Genomic DNA, 27,271 nt, shown 5'->3' with positions numbered 1-27,271 from the left:
GTCCCTTTATTTTCTTCTCATATATATGTATTTTTTTGTCCAATCTCTCTTATCTAGGTGGCTGTGCACATTCTTTTCAATGTTAACCATATTCTATTTAATCCATGCAGTTGAATGCCTTTTGAATAGTCAATAAAGCACAAATAAACATTGCTTGGAACTTCTGTTTTCAGCCAAGATTCATCTAGCACCAGCAACGATATTCCTAGAACCATGGCTTCTTCTGACTCTGGCTTGAATTTCTGGCAAGTCCTTGCTGATAAACTGCTGTAATCATATTTGAAATATTTACAGCAGAATTTTACTTGCATGTAATATTAATGATGTTGTTCCACAATTTTCGCCTTCTCTTGCATCGCCTTTCTTTAGAATGGACACAAATCTGGGTCTCTTCCGGTCAGTTGGCCAGGTAGCTGTTTTCCACATTTCTTGACACATTTCAGTGACTCCTTCCAGCACATCATCAGTGTGCTGAAACATTTCAGTGGGAATTCCGTCAATTCCTGAAGCCTTGTTTTTGGCTAATGCCTTCAGTGCAGTTTGGACTCCAGTAACGTTGGTTCTTGATTATATGCTACTTCTTGAAATGGTTGCATATCAACCAGTTCTTTCTGGCACAACTACTGAGAATCCCTCCCATCTTTTTTTTATGCTTTTTGTGTTATTCAATATTTTGCTCAGGGAACCTTTCAATATTGCAATTCAAGACTTATGTTTCTTCTTCTTCATTTGTTTTTGTTTGAGCTATGTTGAGCATATTCTTCCTTTTTGTCTTTCCACAGTTCCTTATAATACTCTACTTCTCCCACTCCCAACCCCACTAACTATTCCTGGACATTTTCTGTTCAATTCTTCTACTTCATATTTTTTTCCATCTGCTTTAACCACTCTATCTTCAGAGTATCTTCTGACATCCACTTTGGTCTTTACTTTCTCCCCTGTCTTTTTAATGACCTTTTGCTTTCTTCATGTAGGAGGTTTGTGATGTCATCCCACAGCTCATCACGTCTCCTCACATTAGTGGTCGATGTTTTAAATCGGTACTCCATCTGGAGAACTCCATTTGTATAATCACAGTTCATATTGTTGGGGGAAAAAGTGTTTGCAATAAAAAAGTTGTGGGACTTACCAAATTCTACCATGTAATCTCCAGCTTCTTTTTCATAACCCAGGCCACATTTCCCAACTACTGTCCCTTCCTCTTTGTCTCCAACTTTTGCATTCCAATTGCCAATATGTATCAATACATCTTGATTATATGTTTGAACAATTTCATACTGAAGAAGTTGGGAGAATTCTTCAATGTCTTCATCAAACCATTAGTGGTTGGTGGGCAAATTTGAATGCTACTTATGTTAACTGGTCTTCCTTGTAGGCATATAGATATTATCCTATCACTGACCGTATTGTGCTTCACAATAGATCTTGATATGTTCTTTTTGATGATGAATGCGATGCCATTACCTTTGCATTTATCATGCTGGCATAGCAAACCATCTGATTTTCAGATTCGTAATGGTTGATATCAGTCTATTTCAGATCCCTAATGCCTAGGATATTGATCTTTATGTGCCGGTTTCATTTTTGATGACTTCCAATTTTCCTAATGGTTGCAGATGTTTCTTCTCATTTTGAGTCATGACCCATCAGCAAATGAAGGTCCCCAAATCTTTATTCTCTCCATGTAACTATGGTTGAGTGTTGTTTGGGAATGCCACTCTTCTGTAGTCATATTTTCAGTGCCTTCTGACCGGAGAGCACTATACCTGACAATGTTCCTCTGAGATTCATAAGACTTTCAGTGGCTACTTCCTCAGAAGTGGACAATCTCCTCCTTCTTCATAGGCCATTCTTAGTCTGAAAGCTACACTGAAATCTGTTCACCATAAGTTATCCTGTTGGTGTTTGAAATACAAGTAGCATAGCTTCTAGCATCCCAGCAACACACATGCCCCCACAGTGGAAAAAACTGGAAGCTGAGTTGTGGTTTTAGAAATAGCCCTGATTAAACATTTTTATTCTGGTTTTCAGATACATGTTTTGTGTTTCTGAACCTACCTATTTATATATTTTACAAATATGTTAATTATAGATACTTTTAAATCATGCAGGTTTTCCTGCTTATGACGATGTTTCAATGCAAATAAATATTTATCTTCTGTTGTTGTACTTAGCATTTTCCCTGTTATTCTTCCTCTCCTTCATAGTACCACCGTCAAAGATAAGCTTAAGTCCTAGTCTCTGTACCTGTGAATATGACTTTACTTGAGAAAGGACCTTTTCAGATTTAATAATATGTACTGACAGTCATTAACAGGAAAACATAAGTATGAGAAAGCAACAAGATTTATATTTTTTGACATGAAGTTCTCCAAAAATAGGCTGGGCCCTAATCCAACATAACTGATGAGACACAGAAGTTAAGACAGCCATGTAAAGTTGAAGGTGAAGGCAGAAGTTAGCTTGATGCTACCACAAACCAAGAAATGACCGGGAATACCAAAAGGTGAAATAAATAAGGACGGATATTCCCCTAGTGTCTCAAAAGAAACCATGGCCCGACTGACACCCTGAATTAAGATTTCTATCCTCCAAACTGTGAAAGTATAGAATTCTGTTATTTTAAATCATCCAATTTGTGATACTTTACTATGATGTCTTAGGAAAGTAATGCATTCTTACTGGTGCTGTTTTATATGTATATTCTTATACATATTGTCACTTCTGTTGAAAAACAAAACAGAACAAAACCCCCAAAACATGAGATACAAAGGTGTTCGTGTTTTGTAAGGTTTCATTATCTATATCATGAAATTATAAGTCAGAATTTTTTTTGCAACATTGACTTTTTCTACCTAACTAGGAGCATGTTCATTGTCCTACCCTTAGGCCAATCCTCAGAGGTCTGTGCTGCTCTGTGCCTAACACTTACCCATCTTTCTGGAAACAGTGCTCTCACTTCCCTAAACTGCTCGACTTCCCAGTTTTAGGCCCTTGTGATTCTGATGGCAATGACCTCTTGTGAACTCCAGGGCTGGGGCTGAGACCCACCAAGCCTGAACTGAGAGCATTCACATCCTACTGGCAACAAGGACACCATCAGAGCCAAGGCTTTGCAACAGGACTTTTACTCAGATTTCTATAAAAAAGAATGTCTTTTCCCTCCGACGAACTTAAAATGTCAGTGAATGCCGAGCCATGAGCTACTAATACCATCTTGCTTCTATGCGGTATTGGAAACTAATAGCAGCACAGTACACGTTGTTCTTGAGTAAATTCCAATTAATAGTGGCCCACGAGGGCACAGTAGAACTGCCCCATAGGGTGTCCAAGGCTGGGATCTTTCTAGAAGCAGATGGTTCATCTTTCACCCACCAAGTGGCTGGTGAACTTGAACTGCTGAACAGCTGAGCGTTAACCACTGTGGCACCAGGACTCTGTGGCAATAGCCTTGAACAGAGGAAAAGGATGAAATCAAATTGCGCTATGAGGGAATCAGGTAAGCACTACCACCAGCCCCGTTACTTCTGAAGCCAAGCCACCTTAGGCCTTTGGTTTCCATCTCATTCCTGCTGGTTGCTTTCAATTAGGTTTTCTATCATTTGTAGCCCAAATCAGTACCTCAACACTCATTGTCTACACAATTACCTTTTTTGGGGGGGTAGGTATAACTGGTAACTAGTTGTTTTAGCTTGCTTATATTATTCATTTTTTTAAAAAACACTTCTCATATTCCTGTTATTGTTATGTAGGGTCAAGTAGATTCTTGACTCACAGAAGCCACACGAGACAGCGTAGAGCTGTCCTAGAGCAGTTTCGGGACTGAAATCTTCATAGACGTTTCTCAGAAGGTCTTTCCTCTGTGAAACACTCCTGAATGGGTTTAAACCACCAGCCTTCTGATTAGCAGCAGGGTGCTTAGTTCTTATTCCACCCGGGCTCTTGTGTGGACCAATCACTTGGATTTATTTTATAACATCATTGACTTGAAACACATTTTTTTTAAAATAGAGTGGTTTTTCTTCCTCTTATTGGTCCTGGAATTATTTTCTTTAGAATGTTTTTTTATAATAATTGCCCAAAGATCATGGCCACTGAAGCCAATGTGAAAGCAGGCACCATCACAGAGAATTTGTGTAGCGCTGCTTTACATACACTGTAAAATACAAGACAGACTAGCCCGTCATCATTATCGTCATCACAGCCACCAACTTCCTAGAATAAGCACAAGTTTGAACTTTCTTGACATTCAATCCCAAAGTTGGTATATATTGAGTTATCCCCCTGTGTGTGCCGACTTACACACAATCCCCCCCTCTGTCATCAATAAGATTCCTACATCTATAGGGTGAATCTTTACAGAAACAGATATCTTCATCTTTCTCCTTCAGAGCAGCTGATGAATTTGAACCTCTGACCACCTTTCCTTCAGCAGTTCACGGCCTCATCCCCTCCATGGCCGGGGCTCCTTGCTGGGTTCACAGAGCTTGTCGCAGAGCGGGATTCCCGGGCTTGCACTGGCAACTGTTTGTATGCGTGTGTGTGCATTGGGATAGGTTTGGGGAGTGAAAATGTGATAATTTTGAATCAGCCCAAAACATCAACTTCCTATAAACTCAACCTCTTCACAAGTAGCATTACTTATGGATCAATTATTGTGGTATTTGTGTATATGTCCAATCGCTATCAACCACTGGACACTTAGATTTCTACAAGAGTCTTCCTGAAGCTATCTGGACTGTTTCTAAAACTATCCAGGGGATGGTCATCTGAGGTGCACCTTGGAGAGGAAGATGAACAATTTTGCTAGGATCAGAAGTCACAGTGGAGCTCAGGACCAGAATCCCTGGAAGACAGAATTGTGCAGACAAAAGGTTACTCTTTAGTGCTTAAGGGAATGCTTGTTGTCTAAGCTGCTTGTTCCCTCGACGACCATGTAAAAATGGATGCTTTCAAAATGGAAGAGTAGAGGATGGGCAAGGCTGCCGTTGGGACGTTTGTCATTGATGGACAGTTGACTCAACAGTGAATGTGTTACCTGAGTGAGTTGCTTTTATGATAGACTTTGAGGTGGGTCTTTCAAGGTAAATTCAAGCTCATATATTAAAGTCAGTAATGCTAACACACAATTATCTAATTATATGTGAATTTCCCTTTAGAGCTGTGCATAATTCTGAAGAGCAAATGGTTAAAGACGTTTTCAATTTGACATTAGCAGGCATTTGCTTAAACTATCTTTAAAAATGAGCTGATCAATATTAAACATATACTGCCTCTTCTGCTTGCACCCCTAATGCAATAAACACCCCAAAGCGTTACTTTGCTTGAAGTGAACTGAGGTGAGGAACAATGTTAGTAATTCACAACAGAAAAAAAGAAAAGACAATTGGGAGTTGAAGAGCCAGATTCATGCCCCCCTGGGCCCAGGGCATCATTAATGGTGTGATTTGAGGGCAGATCCTGAACCACCTGGAGACTCAAGTAACTTCTTTTAAAAAAAAACAAGAGCAGATAATAATGCTTTCCTTCTGGGATGGTTGTAAAAATCTAGTAGGGAGCTTGATAATGAACGAGTTTGGAAAAACAGGTGATGTAGTTGTTTGTAAAGGATGGTACCTTCGTAGCGTGTTACCTCACAGGGAAGAATCAAGCAGGAGTTGTATTGACTTGAAGAGAAATTATGTGTGATTGTTATTGTGTGACTTAATAAAGATCAGCTAAGATTTTCAGATAGAATTACCCAGGAAATGACATTAAATAAAATTACTTATTGTTCAAACGATTGCCTTAGTTGTGGTCTTATTCTACAATCAGTAAAATGATTGGATGGATAGTCCATTGGAACAAGGTACAGAAGATAGGTGAATTTCTAATAAAATTAGTATGCATCTACTGCAAATTAATGTTTTGGATATTTTTAATGCTTTTATCACAGAATGCCTGACTCAGCGCTATAAGAATACCTTCTTCCGGGGTGGGGATATCACCTCCATGTATACTCCAAATGACAAGCACTGTCAGATGATGTGCACCTTCCATCCCAGGTGTTTGCTGTTCAGTTTTCTTCCTGCAAGCTCAACTACTAACACACAGAAAAGGTAAGCTTCGATATTTCCTTTTAGAAGAGGGCAGACACATTTCAGAATGGAATCAGACTGGCACAAATTGGTTTAGCATGTGAGTTATATTTCTTCATAGGGGTTTAAAAGGCATTTCATCAGAATCCCTGGAAATGGCTCTGAAATATACAGATTCTTGGGTTCCACCTACTGAATCAGGGTCTCCAGGGTCAAGGAATTTTCATTTTAATCATCCACTATAGTTACATTTAGTAGTAGGAAGGAATTATTGCTCTCCAATGCCACAAGGAAAATGCTTGAAAAATGTTAGGTTAGGAGATTTTCTCAAGAAAGGGCTCAACAGCAGGTAAATGTAGAAAATCAACAAGGAAAGACACCATCTAGCCCGTTATCACATTTGCAAATGACATCTAGCCTAAAATCAAACCCACTGCTGCTTGTAGTCAATTCTGATTCATGATGATTCTATACAGAGTTTCTAAGATTGTAAATCTTTACAGGAGCAGACAGCCTCATCTTTCCTCAAGAGCACTTCTGGGTTTGAACCACCAACCTGTGGTTAGCAAACTAATGTCTCATCCACAGTATACCACCATAGCTCCTTGCAAATAAAACAGTCCTAAGGAAATCTAACAGCATTTTGTTGAGAATATTCAAAGCTTAATGCTTTATGACCCAAAGACCTCATCCTAAAGCACACTGTTAGATGATGATATTTGGTGAAGCCCAAGAACCCTCATGTAAACAAATATCTATTTTAAGGCCATTCCAAATGTTTAGAGATTACCTCCTCAGAGCTAAACATGGACAAATGCTAAACTTTTCTTCAGACAAGATCAAATCCTTTGCATAGCATACAAATTGAATCATAATGAACATTGTACTATGAGATCGATCCATATCCCTCCATGTTTCATTCACTTGTTCTTTTCATGACTTATGTGGTTGTTGTTGTGTGACAGCAACCCCAGATGACAGAGGGAAACAGCCCTTACAGGGTTTCTAGGCTACAATCATTAGAGCAGCAGATGAGCATACCAGCACTTACCCATTGGCCCAACAGTACATCATACTTCCAGTACTTTATCAGATGGATGGACCAGAATTGGTTTATCTGTTCCCCAGTGGATGGGGATTCGTGTTGTGTACAGGTTCTGATTATTCTGAATGAAGCTGCTATAAATCGTCAGACGCAGGTCCTTGTCTCTGGGAGTGGAGTAATAGGGGCATTAGAAAAGTACATGTTTAACTTTATAAGAAATCACCCACGTTTCTTTACCAAACTGGTCCTCACCAATCATTTCTAGGACTTTCAGAAACTTCACCATGGATGGGACTATTTTCTGGGTGCCTTTACCAGAGAAATTGTTAGTTGCATTTTAAGAAGTTTGTCTCTTTGGGAGAGTAACATTATTTTTAGCAAAAAAGACCAAATAGAATGCAGTATTTTAATAATAACAACGAAAAAGTCTTCCTGTTTTTTTTCCTATTGCTAATTTACTTTGTATAGAAAATGCTAGAGAATGTCTTGGTATTCATTTATGATTCTACTTTCTAAGTGAAGCCAATTTTAAAAACAGGTTTGGTTGCTTCTTGAAAGAAAGTGTAACAGGGATTCTTCCGAGAGTGCCAAAGCCCGGGGCAATCTCTGGGCACTCCCTCAAGCACTGTGGCCGGCAAATCACTGGTAAGTTGCATATTTTTTAGAGATAGATTTTAATTAATAGTGAATCTACCTTGGACTAGCTTCTGCTCAAAGTCTAGACTGTCATAGACTTTTGGAAGGAAGCCTTCAGAGAATTAACAGACATCTTTATTTCAACTACAGTTTGATAATTTAGAGAATCAATGAGATAGCTAAAGTTTATTGTGCCAACCTGGTCAATAAACACGTGGGATTAATTGAAGGGTGGAGAGATAAATGGCTTGGTGAGCCTTGCCTTTCCAGTTCTTGGGTGTCTTGCTCTCTGATGGTCTGACTAGGGTGCAGTTGCCTTAACAAGTTCCCTGCTTCAGCTGGCAAGGCTCACTTCCTGTGAAACACCCCTGAGGAGAAGCCACATGGACCTACCCTGATGCAGCCCTGGGTGCTGAAGAAGTCTCGTGGAGACCCCTGCCAGCGCTGAGATGCTTACACACTCACTGATTTGGCTTTCCTCTTGCAGTCAGTGTCATTGTTTTGTGAGATGGGAGAGGATTTTGTAGATCGGTATCAGACATATTGACTAATGTTGGACTTATGGGCTTGGACAGCACTGGATTGGGATGCTTTCTTTATGTACACTTACCATTTATATGAAACTCCCTCTTATATAGTTCCATAGTTTCTGTAGAGTTGTCTCTCTAGTCTATCTAGACTAACACAATTAACAAACATATTAGAACCCTTAAAAATAGAAGTGTTTCTATTGTACATAAACTGTTGCACGTAGAGTCACTATTCGTTGGGAACCAAACTGGTGGCACCTAGCAACAATAAAAACAACAACAAATAATAGAAATGTTGTCCCAAATGGGATATCCTTTAAAATGATAAATGATCATACTCAAATGGGTACGCAGTTGATGACCTGTCTCTAGAAGAGAAGGTAACTAATTGCCCCATATGTCTCATTTGTGTAGCTTGCTATGGAGAGGTTCATAATGGAATCGATATGAAGGGAGTCAACCTGAATGTGTCTAAAGTTAGCAGTGTTGGCGAATGCCAGAAGAGCTGTACCAATAACATTCACTGCCATTTTTTCACGTATGCCACGGCATCGTTCCACAACGCAGACTTCCGGTGAGTAAACTGCACAGCGCTGCTTCTTGCAGGTGCCCTTCAGGGTTCCATTATATTCTTCAGAATCGTCCGCCTTTCTCCTCCCACCTCTCCCTGCTTTCTCTCTCAAAACCCCAAACAAAAAAGATTTTAGACCCAACCACTCACCTTATTTACTTAGTTTTGATGTCATTTTTCTTGAAAAGAGGAAGAATCATTTGGTCCACAGATACACTGTGCTCATTAAATTAGGAGCTTAAAGTCATCAAAATTGTGATTTCTCCCATTATAACCGTACTGCTTCAGAGTGAAAGGATGCCCGTTTCTTAAACACACAAACCTCTGGTTCACTCATTATCACGGTCATTGTTTCGTAGTGTTCGTTTCCCACTACTCATCTTCATTTCCCTGCTAAATATTTGTGCTGCGGCATGCACCCTGCAGTATAGGCGGCAAAGTCACCTTTGTCTTCATATTCAGGAACAACTGTTTATTAAAGACTAGTCCAAGAGGAACACCTACCAGTATAAATATGCTGGATAACGTGATATCTGGATTCTCGCTGAAGCCCTGTGCACGCTCAGAACTAGGTAATTATAAGGCTATTATTTTACTCTGTGATTATAGTAGGCAGAATAAAGACATTCCCCACCTCCCTTCCTACTACCTTCTTTCCCCCAACCCCTTCCCTCGCCTCCCCAAAGTGTCTGATCTGGTTCCTGGAACCTGTGGCTATGGTTTCCTCTCTGACAAAAGGGGCGTGGGCAAGCTCCGGATGTTGGGAAGTAGAGGATGATCCTGGGTTATCCAGGTGCTTCCGGGGCATTCCCAGGGACCTCACAAGATAAAGAGGATGGCATGTCCTGATAAGAGATTTGAATGTGGCACATGGCCACCTTTGAAGATGGAGTAGGAAGCAGAGCCAAGGCGTGCAGGTTGCTTCTGGTTTGTTTGTTTTAATCTTTCATTTTTGTTTATTCATTTATTATTAAAAAGATCATTTTGTTGGGGGAGGCTTCTGGAATCTGGAAAGGGCACATCAACAGTCTCCTCTGGAGCAACCTGAGAAGGAAGGGCATCTCAATGACACCCTGACGTTAGCCCCATAAATCCCACTGTGGGATTTTCACTTTCAGGCTGGAACATAATACATTAGTTTTTTGTAAGCCACTAAGTTTGTGGTAATGCACTACCCACTAAAAACCCCATTGCAATCTGCTTATTTTATTTTATTAACAGTCTACTTATTGACCATGGAAATCCTACATTAACCGTCTATAGTAATGAAATTGTTATTTATGCTTTAGTGATTTTTGGTCCAGAATTTATATTTTGGGTTGTTTGTTTATTTACTAATGTATTACCTTGACATTTTAATTAATCCCTTAATACCTTTTATGGATTTTTAATAATTTTTAATTAACTTATAGCTTACTAACTAGATTCTCTATTTTAACAAATATCATGTTCATAATTTCCTTTAGCGATTTACACATGGCTTCTTTTCCTTTTTAACATATTTAAAGTAGCTAACTTAATATCTTGTCTAGTACATCTAGTATGTATTTTTCTTCATGAATAGTTTACATTGACTGCCACCCACCCCTCCCTATATGGGGCATCGTTACTTGTTTTATGCATGTCTTATAACTTTTGTTATAAATTAGGCCTCTTCAACAATCTAGGAGCCCTGGTCCTGCACTGACGAAGCACGCTGCTGTTCTGCAGGAGAAAGACTTGGCAGTCTGCTTCCATGAAGACTTACAGCCTCGGACACCCTATGGGCCATTCTCTTCTCTCTTACCTAGCATCACTTTGAGTCAGAATTGACTCAACAGGAGGGACGTTTTGGGGGGAGGAGGTTACATATTATAACATGGAACCTTTGGAAATCCGATTTTTTCCTTCCCCAGAACTCTTTGTTATTGATGTTGTTGCTATTCGTTTAGTGACTTTTTGGAATGAATTCTCGTAAGAGTCGATTTCCTGTGACATGTGTGATGAAGTCTGCTCTGCTAGCATTATTGGACAGATATTTCTTTAGGTACCTCTGGCAATAGCCTCCCAACCTTTGCCCAGTGTTGGGGCATGCCTTTAATATTTGGGTAGCCATTTACTACTCTGCATTAGCCTTCATAGAGTTCAAGGTCAGTCAGACATCCCATCTGTCTTTCTCTCTTTCCTGGGGATGCATACAGCCAAGGCATGCGTCTGGCCCTCTGGATTCCAAGAATAACTTCAAGGTTTCCAAACTCCCTTATGAACATTTCATTCCCATAGCTCTCTTTTTAAGTTAATTTTGGACTCCTCCCCCACCCCCACCCACACTTTTTTTTATCAGTTTATTGTCTGCTCCGGTTGTCATTGCTGCTTCGGTCAATGGCAATGTTAAGCAATTGCCACTAATTTCCTCCAAATGTCCATAAAAATAGACTGTTAGCATTGGAGAAGCTTGTAATGTGGTTAGTGGAAGCCAAGTCTTACAAATGAGACTTCCTAGAAAACAGCCAGATAATGACAATAATCCTTTGTATGGAATTGATCGAGCCCTATTCTCCTCCAGCATCTATTAAACTACGGGAATTCTCCATGATCTCAGGACTGTTGATCTGCACACATACCACTGAATTAGGGAGAGAAGAACAGGGTTAGAAGAAATGAAAACACCGCCAACCGCATGTCCTTATTGACACTCAGCCCTTTTCCTTAAATAATTGCTCCTCAGATGTTTTTAAGCCTTTTGTTAAATTCTAAAATTCTGAAAAAATTTTACTTGAATAATTTTTGGTCAATATTCTCATTTCTTTTATAAAGGAGAAAACGGTTGGAAGTCATAACAAACAAAAATCAACTATTTTTTAAAATCTTTAGAACAAAGAGGCAATGCTTATTTTGTCCACTACACTGGCCAGACTTTTTGTACGTAGCGATGAAACATTATAGAACTTTTCCGAGGATGACATGGTAACCTAAGGAAAAGTTTAACATAGTGTCTAGACAGTGATCTTAAATTTCTTGGAGAAGCTCTCATTGTAAAAAGGCTTAGACCTTAACACATGCGATGCCATACGGTATACCTAGGTAGATACTACTCTGAAGAAAATAATATTTTTAAAATCCCACCACTTGAGACCCAGAAGACAATTGGAGCACATTATTATGATAAGAGTCCAAGCAGAAGCAGTCTCAGAAATGCTAATGAGAGGATGTATTTGTAGGTTGGCATGCATGATCACTGCTTCAAGATTTACAAAAATCAATTAATATCCAATTTCCTAGACGGTTACTATGACAGTGGTAAAAGTGTAGTCCTTTTGGCCCATGTATGTTCATTTAAGTTATATCTGGGTCTGTTTTTCCTATCATTGCTATCATTATTTTTAAGTCTTCCAAAATGTTAATAGAATGCATATTTATTGATGATTCATTTGACTAAATGTGGACACAAATGTAAGAGGATTAAGAAATAAGATTGATATAAGCAGACAGAAAGTGGCTTTCCCTGCTCCAGCATCAGCACCCGCATGGCCTTTTTGTTGGCTGTCCCATAATTTTGTTAGTTTTGAGTCATCATTTTTCATTAAATTCAGGGAAATGTAGCTCAAAGTCTCATGTTCTTAAAGCCCAGGATTGAGGGCAGGTTACTATAAAGGAAATATAAAGGCATGCTCTATGAAGAAACCTAAATAGGTTAAACTGATTTGGGGATATTTTAGCAGACTTTTTGTTGTTGTTGTTTTCATTTAGTTTGTTTAGCATTATGACCAACAGACAATGACAATTTCCACAGTTTGATGATGAAGTACACACAGTGGACACGTTAGTCACTGACTAACATCTTTGCTCTGTGGGCTTACAGGTTGCCGCATGAACATTTTCCAACACCTTGCATTTTCCGATGTGGATGTTGCCCAAGTTGTCACTCCAGACCCATTTGTATGTCAGACCATTTGTACCTATCATCCCAAGTGCTTCTTCTTTACATTCTATACAAATACCTGGAATGTACAATCACAAAGGTGAGCATGAAGCTGGACTACAGGCTGCTCTGATTTCATAACTTTCATTTTATGTTTTTAATGCTTTGCCTATTTTCCTCTAGACTAGGCAATTGTCTCTGCAGTGGAAGTAGCTGCTTTTCTGTTTATGAACTAACTCACTGCCATCAAGTCAGTGCTGACTCACAGTGACCCAAATGGCAACGGTTTATGGGAGTAGAAAGCCTAGTCATTCTCCCTTGGAGCTGCTGGTAGTTTCGAACTGCCCATGCAGATCTCAGCCCAAGGCCTGACCGCTTCACCACAAGGGCTCTTCCACTATTGTGTTTAAAACAAATCTTCCATTGGGTTAAAGAAACCACAGTCATTGGGGAGGAGGAAATAGAGAAAAGGGGCTATTGCCTTTTGTTCTGCCCTTACTGAGGACGACGACAGGGCTTTGCATGCCCAGCAAGAGTTAGCGCCGTCTCCAAAACTCACAGGGGCAGCTCTCCACTGCCTGTGGGGTCCCTATGAGCTGACACTGACTCGATGGCAGTAAGTTGGGGGTTTTGTGTAGTGTGTTGTATCACCTTGAAATGAAAACCTCTCCCTGGCAGCACATCAGTGAAACGTACTGGCTCTCATTTTTCTGTGTATCCTGATCAAGGTTCTCCCTGGACCTCCTTGCCCTCGGAGCACCCATTTCTATTCTTTCCACACAGCGTGGGGCCAAGCGAAGGGCAGGTCCTTACCTAATAGCATCAGCTGCATAAAGCCCCACATTCTTCTCTTTTCTTTTTCAATTAAAAGGTGCCCCTTTACCATTCTTCTCTAGTCAGGCTGTCGATGTTGATTAGTTTTCTCCACAGGGAGATTTTGGCTTGATTTACATTTAATCTCTATAATTTATTAGTGTTCTGTAGTCTGAATTACCCTGAAGAGGATTTCTCAGAAGAATGAAGTTTGTAGAGCTGATTTTTTTATTAAGTGCTATGGTGTTTGTCTAATGCTTCTAATGCCATTTCCTTTCTTTCTTTTCCTCTATTTTTAATAGAAATGTTTGCTTCCTTAAGACTTCCAGAAGTGGGACACCGACTTTCTCTACTCCACAGCCAAACGCCACATCTGGATACAGCATTTTAACCTGCAAAAGACATTTGCCTGGTAATATCATAATATCACACATAAGACGATACATCTTATGATTTTCTAACCAAGTATTAGTTATAGAATAAAAGTCCTCATATCAGAGGCACATTCCTTTCCCTTCCTTGTTTATCTTTCACTGTTTGTACCTGGCACAGAACTCTGCCACTCTAACATCTACGCCGCAGTTGATTTCGGAGGGGAAGAGTTGAATGTGACCTTCGTTAAAGATGTGAATGTTTGCCAGGAGACTTGTACCAAGATGGCTCGCTGTCAGTTTTTCACTTATTCTCTACTCCCGAAAGACTGTCAAGGCGAGAAGTAAGTGACGCGTTGGTTTCCAAAGGCCGTCTTCAGGACCATTGCGTGTATTTTCATCTCGGCAGAGGTTTAATCTGTGCGCTGCTTCCTTTATCCAGGTGTAAGTGTTCTTTAAAATTATCTGTGGATGGTTCTCCAACCGCGATTACACACGGAACAAAGGGGAGCTCTGGCTATTCTTTGAGACTTTGTAAAACCGTGAACCACTCTGGTGAGTGGACCTCACTTTAGCACTCTGTGTGTGTGTGTTAACATTTTTAGTCTTGTATTATGGAATTTCATATGGAATTTCACATTTCATATGATTCAGCAAGTCCGATCATATTAAAGGGCTGCACCATCATCTCCACAATCAATATTAGACCATTCATTCTTCCTTCTTATACTCATTGTTGTCAGCCCACCACTTCCCCGCAACCTCCCCGCCATGCCCTCCAAGAAATCATCAATGCAATCACTGTCTCTCGAGTTTGACCTCGCCTCGATTCCATTCTTGAGGATCAGATTCATATGTCATTGTAATCATTAGCTTCAACCCTCTCGTTTTAGTCTGTACAACAAATGCAAATGCACGCATCGTTGGAGGAACCGACTCTACCTGGGGAGAATGGCCCTGGCAGGTCAGTTTGCAGGCGACACTGAAAACCCAGAGCCACCTATGTGGAGGGTCCATCATTGGACAGCATTGGATCCTGACGGCTGCCCATTGCTTTGATGGGTAAGTTTCAGATGAGTTATATCCAGAGCCTTATTTTGCCATTGTATTTGAAGGATCGATACACAATCTCTGGTCATCATGTGAGTTTACTGGGTTATTCTCTTTGTAATAAGAGGTACTTTTAAATAGGGATGGTACTCAACATATCTAGCATCAATAGGACCCGAACACGAAGTAGTCTGATTGATCCGGACAAACTAGCCTGTGTGCAAGACCGGAGCTTGTAGGGAAAAGCTATCACTCCTCTTTAAATAACAGCTCACATACGCCTTAACTGACGCTTGCTTGCTCCACCCCACTACCTACATATATTCCTTAAAGGCAGCAAAGAGTCCTTTTTCAGGATCACAGAAATATTAATTTCTGCTTTAAGACTCATAAGTGCATTAGATAAGTAATATCAACAACAATGAAGACAAACGAGATACTTTATTAGCCTTTATCTTTCAATGTATATACTATGATGTAATAGTTCCCATTACCATTTGAAAAGTGGTACACATGGCATAGTTTTAAAACACTTAGGCTTTGTCTGGGGTCTTAAAGGCTTAAAGATAAACAAGCAGCCATCAAGCTGAGAAGCAACAAAGCCCACATGGAAGAAGCACTCCAGTCAGTGTGATCAAGAGGTGTCGATGGGATCAGGTATCAGGCACCAAAGACACAAAACAAAAAATCATATTGATGGAATGAGGGAGAGGGCAGAGTGGAGACCCAAAGCCCATCAGTAGTCAATTGGACATCCCCTGTCAGAAGGGCCACAAGGAAGAGATGAGCCAATCAGGGTACAGTATAGCCCTGATGAAACACACAACCTTCCTTTAAGGCTTCCTCCCCCCACTATCATGACCCCAATTCTACTTTACAAATCTGGCTAGACTAGAGCATGTACACTGGTACAGATAAGAGCTTAAAACACAGGACAGATAACCCCCTCAGGACCAATAATGGGAGTAGCGATACCAAGAGGGTATGGGAAGGAAGTGGGGAGCAGGGGGAGTAAGGGGGAACTGCTCACAATGATTGACCTATGGATCCCTCCCAGGGGGACGGGCAACAGAAAAGTGGGTGAAGGGTGACAGCAATGGGTGTAAGACATGAAAAACAATTGGGTTCATGGGGGAGGTAGAGTGAAGGAGGGAGCGGGGGTGGAGGGGAAGGGAAAATGAGGAACTGATACCAAGGGCTCAAGTAGAAAATGTTTTGAAAAAGATGATAGCAACATATGCACAGATGTGCTTGAGACAATGGCTATAAAATAAGTATGGATTGTGATAAGAGCTGTAAGAGCCGCCAATAAAAAAGCAAAACCACATAGGCTTTGTAGATAGCTACAATAGAGATTGAGTTGCAGCTTGGTCAGTGACCCGGGGTATGACCTTGGGCAAGTTGCCCTTTCTTGACTGACTTTTCTGATAGGTGAACTATCAATGACAACAGCAACTCACTGGAAAATTACGAGATGTATTGATAAGGTGTCATTTACTTTCCAGTTCTTGTCTGAAAGAGAAAGGGAAGGGGAAGAGAAACACTATTAAGGTCAATCTTTCTGGTTTTATCCCCCTTAGGCTTTCCTCACCAGACATTTGGCGTGTTTATGGCGGCCTTTTAAACCTATCTGAGATAACAAAAGAAACACCTTTCTCACAAGTAAAAGAGATTCTTATTCACGAACATTATAAAATCTCAGAAGGTGATCATGATATTGCCTTAGTAAAACTCGAAACTCCTTTGAATTATACTGGTATGTAGAATATTTATAGCTGAAATGTGTTGGTTTAAGTTTGCACATCAATTTAAATGAGAGAACAAAATCCAGACAGGATAGCTTTATTATCTGGTTATTGCTGTTGGAAGGTAGATTATCAGGGAAGTTAAAAGTGTGTGACTTCACACACACACACAATCTTTCTATTTAAAGGACAAGATATTTTCATTACAGTACTAACTATGCCTAGCATTGTAACACCATTAAAACAATAGACAGAGCCTTTTCCATTTGGGAAACATTGGCCTCCCTGTGACCAGCTCAGCAGAATCATTACTACTTTGGGTTTAGGGTCATTAAGAATAGAGAAGGGCATTAGGAACCAGAAAAAAAAGTATATATATATATTAGAGCCTTTGCCTTATGTAGAAGAGACTGGTGCAGAAAGAAGCTCAGGCAAAGTAATAGCATAATAAAAATATAACTCCAAGCATATCAAGTGCAAATAAGTCCTCATAAAAAAATAAAAAATAAATTCTTGAATCATGGACCTTAGAAGTTGAGCATAAAAGAGATACTCTTGTTCTACTACAGAAAGAAAAATGTGGTGGGAGGAAGCAATGTATTTTTAAAGCTAATATCCATAACTGCATTTAATTAAACTCTAATTTAAAATTATTCTTCAGAATTCCAGAAACCAATATGCTTGCCTTCCAAAGATGATATATACACATTTTATACCAATTGCTGGATCACTGGTTGGGGTTTCACCAAAGAACAAGGTACTTTATGGCGTTTAATGTCAGTCATAAGGCTCTCACTCCAACATATGGAATGGGTTATTTTAATTAGCCTCTATCTAAAAGTATACCCAAACTCCTGATCTTTCCATTTTAGTCATTGCCAAATATTGATTCAGTGATTGTTGAGAAGATGTATTTTTGACTAGGTCTGCAACAAAACAAAACAAAACACCTTATAAGAACATTTTAAGCATTTTAATTCATTTACTTGGGTTCACATAAGAACTGGGCCAACATAGTGTACTCAGGACAATCTTGTGTTCAATATTATTAGTGAATCCATTTCCCAATACTATTTTTCTCACTACATAGTAATAGAGGATAGATAGATATGTTGTCTTTCTCTCTGGCAGCTTCTTTATTTTTTTAAATGAACACTATTTGAAATCTGATGAAGCCCATGAAAAACTTCTCAAATTATCATTTGGGATGCATAAAATAAATAGGATCAGAGAGGAAATCAATAACATTGAATGCAGTTAGTAGATTACTTAAAGTATGTGATATTATAGTATGCGTATTTATTTATTAATACATTAAAAAGCAAAATTTAATAGCTATTCTAATGACTAATAACTACTATGATTCTAGTAATTAGATTTGATAAATGATAACACAAATGTAACATCATATGAAGAAATCTATGGTCTCTATCGATACCAAAGTCAGAAATATGGCTAATACTACTGTGCTTTGTTGCCTACATTCATAATTGAAGGATATGATAGGCTTAGGGCAGATGTTGGTGAAAATAAATATGTATTTTGTTTCCTATCTTAAGTTAGTGGACTCTGAATTCTTTTGACGAACCCTGGGTTAAGAACCCCTGCTAATGGGTATTTGGATATTTTAATTATCCTGGTACATTTTAGGTAATTCCCTTTTCCAAAATTATGTTCCTGATATATGCAATAGAAAATAATATCTTCCACATTCTTTAGACAAGCAGATAAAATATCTTCGTCTTTACTTACTCAGCCTCCACTCAACTAAGTCAAGTATTCCTAGTTTCCACTGCTATTTTGATACAAGAAGTCACTTTAAGGAACAGGGAAAGACCCAACACCAGGGAGCGTCTACACACAGATGCTAATGAAGTACCTTTAAAAAGCAGCTCTTCGTGGAAAATGTTAACTCAGAATGGCTGAAGAAAAAATATTGCTCTTTGACAAAGATTTTAGAGGGTTTTCAGAAATAATGTTTTAAATGATTGTTTTAAATATATGAACCTGAACACTGAAAACTAAGGAATTTTAGGCTTTATAATTATAGGCAAGTTCAAAAAAAACACTCCATTGAGTCCATGTCACCTCATAGTGATCCCATAAGGAAGGAAAAAACTGCCCTGTGAGTTTTCAAGACTAATTCTTTATGAAGCAGAACACCTCATCTTTCTCCTCTGGAGCAGCTGGTGGTTTCAAACTGCTGACCTTATGGTTAGCCGCCCAATGTTGAACCTCTAGGGCCACCAGACAATCAATAGGGGAGGGAATTTCTTCAGTATTTATACTGAGACCAGAGGATGCCAGAGAATATGGAACTTTAAGCTCTGCTCAGCCTGTGTACTGTGCTGCTCCTAACAGACAGCCAAGTTAAAACATTGCTCTCGCTCGCTCTCTCACTAGCGCTCATTCTTACTCTTGTGTGTGTGTGTGTAACTTTATCCTGTAACTTTTTTATCTGAACCTATGATTTAATGAAAAGCACACCATCACTGGAGACTTTATTATTGTTTTTATATCTACGGTATTTCCTCTCTCGCTTTAATGTTGTTTACATTATAGGAGAAATCCAAAGTATTCTGCAAAAAGCAAAAATCCCTTTGGTATCCAATGAAGAATGCCAGACAAGATACAGAGATTATGAAATAACCAAGCAGATGATCTGCGCTGGCTACAAGGAAGGAGGAACAGATGCTTGTAAGGTAGGAAAGAGTGCGAGGCTGCAGCAGAAATCTCACCCTCGGAATAGTTTCTGATAGTATATTTCATTAGAGTTAAACAACATAATTCAGAGCCAAGGTGAGCTGATGCTTTCATACATAACCCTGAACCAGGTGAATATGTGCTTGCCCTCGTCTTTGTGAGGACGTGTGGTCTGTAAGGAAGGACCCTTGTACACAGGGTCAGCTGTGCCAGGGACAAGGGACAGCCTCCGACACTCTACGCAGGGCCACTAGAGTCCAAAGCACCGGGTGGCAGTGGTAAGATAAGGATCCTAAAATGTATGAACATTAAATTCCCATGATTAACTTTATAAAATATTTTTTGATCATCCATAAATCATATACATCCCAGTATATACTGGAATGAAGATGTCAACATTTGTTTATTGAACTTTCTTCAGAATGGAAAAGGGAGTAAATGAAATCTGGCACATTGCTCAGACTGTTTCAGCACATCCAGTAGCTAATAAGACTCAACAGGTGATGGAAAGACTAAGAAAGTGTGTGTGTGTGTGTGTGTGTTTGTGTGTGAGAGAGAGAGAGAGAGAGAGAGAGAGAGAGAGAACATGATTTTGAAAGTAATTAATTACTTACGTGAATCACTTCTGTCATCACTTTTAGTCATTTTCTTCCTCCACCCACTGTTTTGCAGGGAGATTCAGGTGGCCCCCTAGTGTGTAAACACACTGGGATCTGGCATTTAGTGGGCATCACCAGTTGGGGTGGAGGCTGTGCCCGCAAGGAGCAGCCAGGTGTCTATACCAAAGTGGCTGAGTATCTGGACTGGATTCTAGAGAAAACACGAAAGATGCCGGACACTCTTCGGTGAGGTCACCAGCGCGGTGGCGGTGAAGAGCCAAGTCTTCAGTGCAAGTTATATAACAGAGACATAGAAACTGCGTTCAATTGAAATACTGAGCTTCGGTAGCCTCAAGTGTAAAAGGCTAAAATGAGACCATGTACACACAGCTACCGAGGTTAGTGCCCACGCCTGCCGTACTTTCAGTGTTTAATGACTGGGAGGTGGCAATGAGAAATAATGGCTGAAGATCTTCTCCACCACTATTTGTTATGAAATAAAATGATAACGTAGCATGATTACAAGAATATTTTCCTCTGGTTGCGAAATAGAATGGAGTTGAATGACTCCAAAGGCTAGCATTGCGCCTGAGAATATTCTAACCTTGCTGCTGCCTCTGGAGCAGAATAAATATTGCTTATCTCTGCCACACTTCCTGTCCATTCCAGCCTGCTGCTGCCAGCAGTGCTCCTGGTGGCAGAACTTGTAAACCCGTATCTCCTTCGGCCAAGCAAAAGGGCAGTAGTCTGCGGAACCTGCACTTTCACAAGGAAGAGAAAGGCTACCTGAGCCTGGGATCATTAATATTGCCCTGTTCATTGTGGCTTCTCGTCTCTGTGATCACAGTCTCTATACAAATCTCCAGGTGTGGTGGACCAGGGACACTTGTCAGGTGGTAACTGCCCACAGCAGGTTCATCTCACACCCATGTGGATGGTAGATGTCTGCTTTTCAGGGGGCGGTTATGCTAAGGCCTCAGTGCTACTTGCTTCCTCAAGAGTAATTCATGAAGCATTGTTAGATGCAAACTGTTTCATCAAATTGTCCTGTAAATTCATGGTAGTGGGAGGTAATGGTGAAAAGAACGAGCAGAAAATGTTCTGAAATTGATTGTGGTGATGATTGCTTAAGTCTTCTTAATAGGATCCAATGATTAAGTTGTATGATGTGTGAAGTATATGCCAATAAAATTACTTTAAAAAATGTTTATATAATACAAACGCCAAACTTGCCAGCTATTTCAACAACCAACATTAGATAGCTTGTTTGAATGCACCGAAGCTGTGACTCAGACATAAATATGCTCATTTACAAAAGAGTGCTGAGTGTCAATACAAAACCAAGAGAGTCTGATTGTCTAGAAGAGACAGTGTTTTCTTCCATAAGACACATCGAAAGGTAACAGGGACTAGGAGTGGCAGGAGCTGAAGGAAACCCAAGGGGCTAGAGTAATGCCACTGGAAACTGAAGAAGCAACCGTTCCCTTTTGTAAAAGCTGGCAGTACTGATTCACAAAACAAGTCACTACCCACAACGTCTGCCTTTGCTTGTGATAAAGAGATTGAAGATATAGGTCTTTGTTCTATATGTCAAAATATTGATCTGCATTCTCTGTGAATGTTCCTTTAAATTAGAAGGGAAAGGGAGAGGATTGCAATCAAACGCTATCTCACTTTATAGTTTTGATCATGCTAAAGGGTAATTGAACAGGACTTTGGATTGTTTGCAGGGTAAACTCTTGGCCTTTTGTTTGTCAGGGAATGACCTACTTTGGTCAAAAGTAGGAGAAGAGTTTTAAAAAGTGGGGCTCCCTTGACGTGTAAGGAATAACCTTAGTTATTTCCAGTGGTCTATATTTTCTTCACCAGGTCTTCACATACAGGAGTGGGACTGAGATCAGTTTAAGAGTCTGAGAAAGCAAAAGATTGGCTCACCTTCAGCTTCTCAAGACACGGAGAGGCTAGAGAGGCACAGCCCTTCACAAGCAAGTCAGGAAGCTGGCAGACCCCTTGCCCTGTGACAACTGTATGCGTGCATGTGATATACATGCGGTATACACAGCACATATACACACTCCTGATACCAGGTTACCCAAGGGCTCACTCATCTGTCTCATTTTTCACTCCCCAACATGTGGAAAACCTCTGACTTAAAGTTACTGTCATTCTTGTTTATGTCTCTCTGCCCCCACTAAACTGTAAGCAACTCCACGGGAGGTCTCTGTCTCATCCATTGTGCAGACACATAAATGCAAATGTGCATTCAGTAAATGTCTAATGAACAAATGAATGAAGTTCAACAAGGTCTTAGCTTGAGATCGCTAAGGGTGTGACTGCACCTGGAACTGTTATTATTTTTAATATCATCTGAGGCAGTGGCTCTTAACTGGGGTGTGTGTCAGATTATGGCCCCTAATCAACCGATCAAGAGTTTGTGGGTGGTACAGAGTTACTGTGCTCAGCTGCAAATACAGGGGTTGGTAGTTTAAATACACCTTGATGTGCCTCAGAGAAAAGATCTGGTTCTAAGAAGTCCCCAAATGAGCCATTGGAAACACAATCCAGGCAGTTCTAGTATGACACACATGGAGTTACCATGAGTTTGAATCAACTTGGAGGCAACTGGCGCTGGTTAATCACCCACGCAGGTGATATGTAGCAGTAGGCGGAGACATTCTTGACTGTATCTAGTGAGTAGACGCCAGAACATGCTACGTGATGGACAACAATGCATGCCCAGGACAGACCCTGACAACAAAGAATGATCTGACCCCAAATGCCAGTATCGCTGAACTGGAAAAACGAAATTCAGCATTAAAACCTTTCATGAAAAGGAACTGCCCATTAGATAAAGGCACATGTCTTTGTTCAAGGCAGTCCTTGACGATAGAGAGCGGGCCTCCGGGTGATGGGAAAATGGGTGTGACTGGAAGTGAGGAAGGGGTCTCAGTGGCCTGCAGAGACGTCCCTGCTACCCTGCCTGCAGACTTTAGGGAAGGATATACTCACTTATCTCTCACCGAAGTTTTTAATGCCACACTTGCACTTGAGTCTCTGTAGAGTAGCTTCCGTATACTTCCTAAATTGTTATCTAGTAATATCTATACTTTAAGACAGACATAATCAACACCAGAATTTTAAACACAATATCATTAATGGAAGTTGTTAGGATTCCCAATATACTTTTGAAAGAAAGATCTATTGACTCGCAAAGAGTTTCTATGAGATTAAGAATCTTATTTTGTGGGAGGCAGAGAACGGGAAGAGAGTGCATATGGATGAATCCTTTATTCTCATATATTAAGAAGCCTGGCAGGCTGGGTTTCTGGGGTGGAGGGAGGCCTTCACCCTTGTGAGTTAGAGGTGATTCTCAATCACATTCTCATAATTAATAATGCTCCCCATTATATCCTCCCATAATAGTGCTACCTTAAAGTTACCTTACATGCACATGGCTGATTGCTATGTAGTCTGCAGCTTTAGCTCTAGAGGCAGAAGTAGGCCATTGTTCTCTGGGCTCTGAAGACAGCCACTCACCCTTACCTGCCCTGGACACTGGTGTTAGGTTACTCCTCCAATAATATTCAGGGACCTTTAGGGTTAGGGTACAGCCCACTTTGTTACATATGTGGTTACCTGTAATTAGGGGGGCTTGCATGCGCATAAGTCTTGGTTGGAAATATATTCTCTCTCTGTGTGGACCTGGCTCCTCCTGAAGTCCTGACTGCAAAGGTGGGCACTTGCATGCTTCATCTTGTCTGACATCTCTGTAATTTTACCCCTCAATTACACAACCCCCTTGGACCCAACCAATTGTGTGGGCTAATACCCCCACATTACTCCACCATTCTGTAAATACACATGCATATTTGGAATTTTTAAACTATTCAAGGGCTTTAGAGATCTCACTCACTAGTTAGTTAAGCCCAATCTAGGACAATAAGTATTGTTTAGTTTGCCAGTGAATGTCTGTCACTCAGAATGTCTGTTTCTCTCAATAGGCCTGGAGGGTTACCATTATCGTCTTTAGGATAAAGATGGGGTTACATGAAGCAAACAACACAGAAATGTAAAGACCTTATGTAATCACACCTATCAGATTTCCATGAAAACCTTTCTTGGCAGATTTATAGAAAACCATTCTATAAATTGGCCTTTGTAAAAGGGAGTGCATCTTAAATATGTGCTTTCTGCACAACTGGAATGTACGTACTTCATTTTCAGTGAGATACTCAAGAAAGCAACAGAGAGTTTTCCATGCCAGGATGGGTCATAATGCATTGGCAATAGATAAGATAAAAATATCTGCAAGTCTGCTTCCAGATACAGCAATGCCGTCATTCCTTAGACGTTACATAACAATCTCTTAGAAGTTTCGGTCCCTTTTAAAATTCTGCTGAAGGAACAAAGCACTGCTTCCTTGTGCTTTCTCCAAATCTTCTAATCGGTTTATATGAAGCTAAATTTCACATTTGTCTTTATGGTGCTGGACAATTTCTCATTGTCTCCTCTAGTGGATTCTTTCTCCTCACCCCCGCCATACATTCCCTTTCTGGAAGAGTTTTTGAAAGTGCCATCCAGCATTCCTAATCTTGGGTCATCTTTCAGCTTAGGGATTGGGCCACTGGAGAATGTGGTATCCCACACCTTCAGAAAACATTTCCATGAAGTCAATGGCGATGTACATACGGTTGCCACCGCTTTGAGTCAATTCCAACCAGGAGAGACCCCATGACCCTGGCCATCTTTAACTTGTTCTGTTTCGGCTCATTGTTGAAACCCTTGTGTCAATCCACCTAATCAAAGGTCTTCCTCTCTTTTGCTGCCCCTCGACTTTTCCAAGCATGATGTCCTTTTGCAAGACTTGTCTCTCCTGATCTTATGTCCAAAGTATTGGAGATGAAGTCGTTCCTCTTTTCTAAGGAGCAGTCTGGCTGTATTTCCCCAACTCAGACAGATTTGCTTATTTTTCCCACAGTCCATTGTGCTTTCAAAGCTTTTTTGGCCAACGTCATCATTCAAGTGCATCGGTTCTTTGGTGGTCTGCTTTATTCATGTCCTAGCGCCACAAGCACACAGACCACTGAAAATACCATGGCTTGAGCAAGGCGCACGTTCATCCTAAAGGGACGTATTTGCTCGTGAACACTTGAAACAGGCCTGTGGAGCAGCCTAGCCCAATGCAGCGCATCATTTGATTTCTTGACAGATGCTCCCATCAGTGTTGACTGTGGACTCAAAAAAAAAAAAATATCCTTGACAACTACAATCTATTATGTGTTTACCATGATAATCCAGTGGTGAAGATCAATGTTTTCTCTATGTTGAGCTGTAATCCATAATATAATAATAATAATATCTAATTGTATATAATAATAATACCACCTTTGAGTCAATTCCTACTCACAGCGACCCTATAGGATAGGGTACAACTATCTCTGTGGGTTTACAACACTGAACTCTTTACAGGAGTCGAAAACCTAACCTTTGTGGACTTTGACATTTGTCAGCAAGTACATCAAACACTCCTGGCTTTCAGCAAGTAAGCTTCTGTCATCTGTGTATCTCAAATTGTTAATGAGTTTTCCTTCAGTCCTGATCCTCTGTTCTTCTTCACAGAGCCCAGCTTCTCTGACAATTTGCTCAGAATACAGGCTGAATAAGTATAATGCAAGGATCTAAACCAGATGCAAACCTTTCCTGACTTTAAACCATACAGCATCTCCTCACTCTGTTCAGAAGACTGCCTCTTAAGCACGCGTGCTAATTTGGGTAGACTAGAGAAACTAACCCATATGTATACAAGAATGAGCTTTATGTACAAGAGCAATTGAATATTGAGAAAACATCCCAGCTCAGTCCAGATTAAGTCCAAAAGTCCGATATTAACCCATATGTCCGATAACAATCTATAAAGTCCTCTTCAGACTTGCGAGACACAGACAATGATGCTGAATGCAGGACAATCACAGGTCAGTGGGTAGATAGTCTTGTGGATCCAGTGGTGTAAGCATCTCAGTGCTGGCAGGGGTCTCCACGTGGCTTCTCCTGCTCTAAGGCTCTGGCTGCCAGCAGCCTGTCTCCATGTGGCTTGTCAACAAGAATGTCTCACAGGGACTGAGCGAGTGTCCCACCTCCAGAGAGCTATTTATCTCCTAGAACCTCCAAATAAAGTCATCAAACTGTGCCCTGATTGACAGGTAAACTCCACCCCTTCACTCCTAAGTCTCAAATTGACAACAGATTATGTAACTACCACAGCACTGTACAGGATCCGAATGAGCACAATTAAGTATTCTGGAATTTTCATTTTTCATAACGTTATCCACAGTATGTTATGATCCATACAGGCTAATGCCTTTTAAAATTAATAAAACACGAGGCAGCATCTCTATGGTATTCTCTTGTTTGAGCCAAGATCCATCTGACATCAGCATGATATCTCATCTTCCATGTTTTCCTTTGAATACGGCTTCAATTTCTGTTGGTTCCCTGTTGATACATTTCACAAAATTGTACCTACGTATGATATGAATGATATTGTTTGATAACTTATGCATTCTGTTGGGTCTCTTTTCTTTGTGATGGACACAGATATACATCTCTTCCAGTTGGTAGGCAGATTAACTATCTTCGAAATTTCTCAGCGTAAACTAGTGAGTGTTTCCAGTGCTGCAACAGTTTTGGGGAGCATTTCAATGACTGATACTGAATGATACTGGCTTTCTATGTCTGCAAAGATTGAAAATCCTTGGAAGTAACCGATGCCCTTTTCAAAGTTCATTAGATAACACTCATAGTAGCAAATTTTCTATGAATAAAGTAGAATATATGCTTTGGTACACATAATTTTAGCAATATCTCTTACTGGGGCAAATTTGAAATTTCATTTTTCTTCTGATTTCCAGAAGTCTATTTTTAAATCATGATTTCATTTCTAAACCTAAGATCATACTATGCTTTGCTATGTAAAATTCATTGTTCTCTGAGCTATAAAATAATCTTTCCTTAAAATTTACTTAGATCCTGGAGGATGATGTCCCTCCATGGAGCTGCTAAGGCAAAGAGAGGGCTGTAGGACTGCCAAAAACTCAAGGCCTGCTGACCCCTAACTGGAGCACACTGTGACAGAGGACAATAATGGGGACACACGGTGAGGAGATAATGTGGCCTGAATCCCCTGCAGTGGGACAAACCAAGAAGGGAGCATAACAGATCAGCAATTGGAGC

General features: G+C 40.2%; 1 protein-coding gene across 2 annotated transcripts in view; it reads left to right on the top strand.

The window, feature by feature from the left end:
* KLKB1 (kallikrein B1) overlaps positions 1 to 20,560 on the top strand; it is a 25,454-nt gene extending 4,894 nt beyond the window's left edge. Inside the window, exons 3-15 of one of the 2 annotated variants that reach the window (XM_045286903.1) lie at positions 5,936 to 6,098; positions 7,661 to 7,767; positions 8,703 to 8,862; positions 9,322 to 9,431; positions 12,701 to 12,860; positions 13,876 to 13,985; positions 14,126 to 14,288; positions 14,387 to 14,499; positions 14,838 to 15,006; positions 16,575 to 16,750; positions 17,401 to 17,496; positions 19,302 to 19,441; positions 20,115 to 20,560. In XM_045286903.1, coding sequence (XP_045142838.1) covers positions 5,936 to 6,098; positions 7,661 to 7,767; positions 8,703 to 8,862; positions 9,322 to 9,431; positions 12,701 to 12,860; positions 13,876 to 13,985; positions 14,126 to 14,288; positions 14,387 to 14,499; positions 14,838 to 15,006; positions 16,575 to 16,750; positions 17,401 to 17,496; positions 19,302 to 19,441; positions 20,115 to 20,291 — 1,844 coding nt within the window. In that variant the 3' untranslated portion in view covers positions 20,292 to 20,560. Of the gene's footprint in view, positions 1 to 5,935; positions 6,099 to 7,660; positions 7,768 to 8,702; positions 8,863 to 9,321; positions 9,432 to 12,700; positions 12,870 to 13,430; positions 13,453 to 13,875; positions 13,986 to 14,125; positions 14,289 to 14,386; positions 14,500 to 14,837; positions 15,007 to 16,574; positions 16,751 to 17,400; positions 17,497 to 19,301; positions 19,442 to 20,114 lie in introns of those variants that run through there. The other variant, XM_045286904.1, reaches the window with a different exon arrangement.
* Positions 20,561 to 27,271: the final 6,711 nt, after the last annotated feature.

The sequence above is a fragment of the Echinops telfairi genome, unplaced genomic scaffold, assembly GCF_000313985.2.
Source record: "Echinops telfairi isolate 266 unplaced genomic scaffold, ASM31398v2 ScPeMD7_9;HRSCAF=40, whole genome shotgun sequence".
NCBI lineage: Eukaryota > Metazoa > Chordata > Mammalia > Afrosoricida > Tenrecidae > Echinops > Echinops telfairi.
Note: the sequence above shows the minus strand (reverse complement) of the source record. Positions and strands in the feature narration are given on the sequence as shown.